This window comes from Elephantulus edwardii, unplaced genomic scaffold (assembly GCF_000299155.1).
Source record: "Elephantulus edwardii isolate Elephantulus edwardi_28Jun2011 unplaced genomic scaffold, EleEdw1.0 scaffold00279, whole genome shotgun sequence".
Taxonomy (NCBI): domain Eukaryota; kingdom Metazoa; phylum Chordata; class Mammalia; order Macroscelidea; family Macroscelididae; genus Elephantulus; species Elephantulus edwardii.
The window spans coordinates 688506-694898 of NW_006400029.1; the positions used below are offsets into that span (position 1 = coordinate 688506).

The 6393-nt window shown below is 39.7% G+C and overlaps 1 protein-coding gene across 1 annotated transcript in view; it reads right to left on the bottom strand.

Moving 5' to 3' along the window:
* Positions 1–6393, bottom strand: part of LOC102846493 (disintegrin and metalloproteinase domain-containing protein 18-like) — a 198917-nt gene that overhangs the window by 19818 nt on the left and 172706 nt on the right. Inside the window, exon 17 of the mRNA XM_006900303.1 lies at positions 4571–4685. Within this exon, the coding sequence (XP_006900365.1) occupies positions 4571–4685 (115 nt within the window). The remainder of the gene's footprint in view (positions 1–4570; positions 4686–6393) is intronic.

The following is a 6393-nucleotide window of genomic DNA, read 5'->3' on the forward strand; positions in this document are numbered from 1 at the left end:
TCATTTCCCCACCTAACTGATTTCATCTCTTTGTCAAAAATCAATTGCCCATAAATAGATGGGCTGATTTCCGGGTTCTCAATTCTATTCCATTGATCTATGTGTCTGTCATTGTACCAGTACCATGCTGTCTTGACTACCACGGCAGTGTAGTAGGATTTTAAGTCAGGGACTCCTGCTTTTTATTGGTTGCCATTTTCTTGGTATATTTATCCCCATCTTTTTATTATTAGTCTTTTTTATCTTCATTTTTCAAGTGTGTCTCTTGTAGATAACAAATTGATGGAATTTTTAAATCTAATCTGCTACTCTATTTCTTTTCAGTAGTGTATGAAAGGCAAGGTTTTATTGCTATCATTTTGTTGAGTTCCTTTTGGTGTTGTTCGTAGTTACTTTGGGACAACCTGCTTTCTGTGGAATCTTTGTAGGAAGGACATCTCTCAGTGTTTCCTGCAATGCTGGTCTTGTTTTTACAAAGCCCCTAAAGTTCTGTTTTTCTGGAAATATCTTGATCTCTCCTTCATATTTGATGGATAATTTTGTTAGGTAGATTATTCTTGGTTGACCTTTGTGTTCTTTGAGTGTTTGATATATGTCCTTCCAATGTCTTCTTGCTTGCATGGTTTCTACTGCATAATTGGCACTTCATCTTATCTGTTCTCCCTTATAGGTTACTCTTTGTTTCTCCCTTGCTGCTTTCAGAATTATCTCAGTATCTTTGGTTCTGGCAAATTTGACTATGATATGCCTTGGTGTTTTTCTTTTGGGGGTCTATTATATATGGTGTTCGCTCAGCTTCCTGAATATATATTCTCTCATTCTTCAATATGGCTGGGAAGTTTTCCTCTAGTAATTCTTTCACAACTTTTTTTTGCCTTTACTTGCTTCTTCCTGTGCTGGGATTCAAATGAAGTGCATGTTGTTGCTCTTGATGTTGTCCCACACTATTCTTAGGTTTTCTTCTTTTTCTTTCTTTTTGATTCTGCTTTTTTTTTCCTAGCAGATCAGTGGTGACAGTCCCATCTTCTTTCTCTCTGGTTCTGTGTTCCATCACTTCAACTCTGCTCATGTGTCCCTCCCTCATGTTGACAGCATCTGAAACATTGGACGTTATATTTAGATTGTGGTTTCTTGTTTTTCCAGTGCCACTAATTCCTAGTTTGTTTTATCTGTATTGTTTTGGATTTTTTTTTAAGCTCCTCATGGTTTTTGCTTGCAGTGTCCTGTATTTTTTCAAGTTTGTCTCTCATCCATTGAAAATATTCAATGATTGTTCTTTTAAAGTCTGTGTCAGAAAGTTCCATCAGACTTTCTTGCTTAAGGAAATAAATTGAGACTGTGCCACCTTTTGGGGGTGACATCTTGACATCTTGCTTTGTACTTGTGTAGTGTGTGAGATAGCTTGCTTTGTTCAAGACATTGATAGGTTCTTGATCTGAATACAGTGCTCTAGAAATCAGTTGGGCAGTCCCACACCTGTGTGTTTTCTGTTGGGTTTTTGTTTGTTTTTTGTTTTGTTTTCTGAACTTCTACTCAAGGGAAAGTTCAGTTCAGGGCCTGTGAGAGCAGTCTCTTGTAGCTAAGTCAGATCAAGGTGCTCTGGACTAAGCTCAAGTTGATAGACTGGATGTGTAGGTGTAGTTTGTGTAGCTGAATACGGGGTGGGTCAGGCACAGGGGAGGATGGGGCGACCACAGGGGCAGGTCAGCCACATGCAGGGACCCCACTCAGATTTCACCTGTCCAGGTGTGCTCATGAATGTGGTCCCTACTCAAATTCCAGCAGGGGGATTATGTACCAATGAAGAAGTTTTTCCTTTGCTTTTCAAGGAGAGGAGCTAACTGGGGGTGGGGGTGGGGTGGGCGGGGAGAAAAGTGCAACAGTGAATAAATGGAAGTCCAAAAGCTCTGTAGATGTTCATTGAAATTACAAAACAAACAAACAAAAAAAGAATACTAAGCCACTAAGTATTAAAAAAAATACAGCTGTCCTCTTCTCCCACCTACCAGTTCTTGCTCAGTAGTCCCTGCCCAGCAGCCTTTACCCAGGTGTTCTCACCCAGTGGCGCCTGCCCCCAGGAGAGTCATGGGCTCAGCAGTACCCAAGAAAACTCAGTCAAATTCCCTCTGATGTACCTGTCTCTGGCCGGTCTGTGGTGTCCACGAAGACTCAGTCAAATTCCCACCACCCTGCTGTCCCCTGGGTGTTCTTCTGTGCAGTCAGTGGTGCTCAAGAAAACTCAGTTAAATCCCCATCAGCCTGCTCCTCCCTGGGCAGTCATCGGGCCCAAGAGAACTCAGCCAAATTCCAACCAGCCTATTTGCTCCTGGGTGCCCAGAAGCCTGCCCATTCCTGGGCAGTCAGCAGGGCCCAAGAGAACTCAGCCAAATTCTTTCCAGCAGGCCCTCTTTTGGGTATTCTCCCAAGCAATCGGCTGTGCCCAAGAAAACCCAGTCAAATTCCTACCAGCCCTCTCAATGGTTGGCAGTCAGCGGGAGCCAAGAAAACTCAGTCAAATATCAACAGACCCACTTGCTCCTAGTAGGGCTTAAGAGAACTCAGTCAATTTCCTGCTAACCTTCTTTCTTCTGGTAGATGGGTCCCACAGCAGCTCATCTAGTGGCTTCCAGTTTTGGCCTGGGCCAGTGGTACGGCTTGGTGCTCCTGTAGCTCCCAAATGAATTATTTTAATTAAAGGTCTGATTCAAATTCCTACTGTTCATGTTGCACTACATCACTCTGCCTTGACAGTTTCTCCAGTGGCCCATTTCTATGCTGCTCCTCCAGCTCTTCATACTGTTTTCTCCACTGGCGCCATCTTGGAATCCTCCCTCCTTATTTTAAATCATGTGTCCCCCTGCTCTGTTTGCACAATAACTTCCTGGTTCAGGTATAGGTTTCACATGAGCACAATTAAGTGCTCTGGGATTCCCATTCTTCTCAACATCAGCCATAACTTGTTATGATCCATACAACCAAATGCCTTTATATAATCAAAAAAGCACAAATAGACATTCTTCCAGTATTCTGTACTTTCAGCCCGGATCCATCTGACATCAGCAATGATGCCCCTGGTGCTGGTCTCTTTTAAACCTTACTTGAACTTCTGGAAGTTCCCTTTCTATGTACTGTTCTAGCCATTTTTAAATTATTACCATCAAAATTTTATTTGCATGCGCTATTAATGACTGTTCTATAGTGTACAATTCAGTTGTATCACCTTTCTTGTTAATGGAAACAAATATAAACCTCTTCCAATCTTCCAAATTTCCTGGTGTAGACTGTTGAGCACATCCAAAGCTGCATCTGTTAACTGAAATAATGGATCCCATCAATTCCTGGGGCCTTGTTCTTTGCCAATGCCTTTAGTGCAGCTTCCACTTCTTCCTTCATTAGCATTAGCTCCTGCTCATATGGTACTTCCTGAAATTCTTCAGTGTCGAAAATAAGTTTTTCTTGGTATGATTTTGTGTATTCCCTCTATCTTCTTTTGATGCTTTCTGGGTCATTCAATATCTTTTCCATAGCATCCTTCAGTATTGCAACTTGAGGTTTAAATTTGTTTTTCAGTTCTCTCAGCTTGAGAAATGCAGAGTAAGTTCTTCCCTTTATTTTCTCTAATTAAAGCTCTCTGTACACTCTATTATAACACTTTACTTTGTTCTCTTAAACTGCCCTTTGAAATATTTTGTTCAACTCTTTTATTTCAGCATGTTTTACCTTTGTTTTGTCTTCTCAAAGCTCTAAGACAATTTTCAGAGTCTCTTCTAATTCATTTTTTTCTTTCTCCTCTGTTTTATAATGACCTTTTGCTCTCTTCATGAATTATATCCTGTATATAAATAGTATCTTCCAAGCACATTGTTAGAAAAAGAAGAAAAACCACCTAAGTATTCAATACCTGTAGCATGTATGTAGTCAGTTGCATGAACCATTCCTTAATGTATTTGATTAAATTTATGAATATATTTGTTTTAATTTTAAAAGTATTTAAATTTTGTTATTAGTTCTGCTTGCATAAATTAATGCTTAAAAGTATGTGTGCACAGTAGTAAGAAGTTATACTGCCAATCCAAAAGCAACTGCTCCATAGAAGGAAGATGGACAATCTCCACCCAGGAAATGTATAACTTTTTAAAACCTGCCAGAAGATCAGCTATGAGACACTTTCAGCTTCACGGTACATAACAACAGTGATATATAGATAATATATTATCTTACAGTAAAATATTATTTCCACTTGTATAATTTAACTACAATGAGGCAGAAAATATTGCTATATGAATAGGAATGTTCTAAGAATCATGGTTTAAAGTTAAGAGGAGATATTTTCAAATAATTAAAAGCGCAAGTGGTTTTTTAAAAATGGAAAGTTTTATCTACAGTTAACACTGCCCACAAGAGAACATTAAAAAAAATAAACCTAGTTAAATTAAAGATTCAATATCTCTCTTGCACTACCCAGATGTCAAGGCTTATGATTATAATTGGACAGTGGAGACAAATAAGATGTGAATAAGTGAAAAAAACACACATCCTTCTATTGGAATTCATTAATCTAGAGACTAACCTGACAGAAGCCAAAATCCATCATCTATACTTCCTCCCAGTGATGTCTCTGATGGATCACAATTAGGAGGTACATATCCAACATGACACTGACAATGGAGCCTTTGGTTACAAACCTAAAATAAAATAGAAAATAAAATCATTTCATATACATCATAAACCTTAAAGGCAGTATTTGTCATTGGGAGCTCTGGTGATCTAGGTGTGAGTGGTTACATTACCAGCTGCTCCATGGGAAAAAAGATAGGCAATTTCCTCCTATGCTCTTTATAGCTTCTGAAAATCCACTGGAAGGTCAGCTATGAGTTGGTTCTAATTTGATAGTGCATAACAATAAGAACAGTTGCCTTGCATTATTTAAAACAATGTAATTTAATATGTTACAAGTTGTTGTTTGTATGCACAAAAGAGTCAGAACCAACCCATAGCTGACTCTTCAGCAGGTTTTCAAAGGAAGTAAATCTCATTGGAGTTGATTGTTCATCTTTCTTCTGCAGAGTAGCTGGTGGATCCGAACTATCACAGGATGGACAATCTCCTCCTGTGAAATTTACTGCCTCTGAAAATCCACCGGAAGTCAGCTATGGGTTGGTTGTAACTCAACAGTAAATAACATCAATAACACATTAAATATACTAAGGAGCTCCGAAGCTCCTATGTTCTGTACTTCTATACTAAATATGGTAGGGAGCTCTGATCACTTAGCGGCAGGCAGTTGTACTGCCAACCCAAAGGCAAGCAGTTTGATTTTACCAGATTTACCAGCTGTTCTGCAATAGAAAAATGGGCAATCCCCTCTGGTATGATTTTCTACCTCTGATAACCCACTGGAGAGTCAGCTATGAGTCAGTTCCCATTTAATGGTGCACAACAGTATTAGTTGCCTGTGACTCGATGGCACTTAACAATAATATCAACATAGAGAGACAGATCAGCTGGCTCAGTGGACAGAAAGTGATGCTACCAAGCCAAAGGTGGGTGACGTTTAATCTGCTGCCCCCGGGCCTGTTTTTCATTGATTTTTTTTCAGACATTCCTCTAGGTCGTATAGCCCTGGTGCACAAGTTGCCGTACCAAATTCACTTTTGGTTGCTGTGAGGCTGAACACCTTGACACTGGTGTGTCAAATGCGTTAATGGCTGGTTACCCAATGTGGACAGAGAATGGGGTGGAGCTCCCCAATTAAAACAAGCTTGGAAGGAGGAGTGGCATCCACTTCCATAATAACTTGCCTCCAGAAACCCTATGAACCTGGAGAGAGGATGAAAGGCACCTAAGCGTTGAAGACTTTCCTTCATGCGGTCACTATAAGTCGCCTGCGACTCAACGGCACTTAACAACAACAACATGAGATTGAAAATACTAATAAACAACTGTGTTCTGATTATAATGATATGCATGTTTTCATGTGTGATAGGTAGAAACAAAACTGACAGAACTCTTCTGAGAACAATGCAAACACTTAAATGACACAAAAAGATAATGCAAGAGAAGGAAGATGGCAGAATAAGAAATTCTCCCAATTTTCCACTAAGAGATTTTAAAAGCAAGTCGAACAAAGAAAATAGTCTTGTTGGAACTCATGAAGAGATGCAAAGTCACTACAGCTGAGTGAAGACTTGTAATAGTGAGTTGGTACTGACTTTTACACTGGTTTGAATGCCATCTGCAATTCAGCAGAGCAGCCAAATTAAAACTGCACCCATAACTCTAGTTTTAGATTTGCCATCCACTTCTGAAATAGCAGGCCTCTGAAAACCCTATGCACAACAGAACACACGCAGACTAACAGAAAGGGCAATCTAGGTAGAACTATCAAGTATG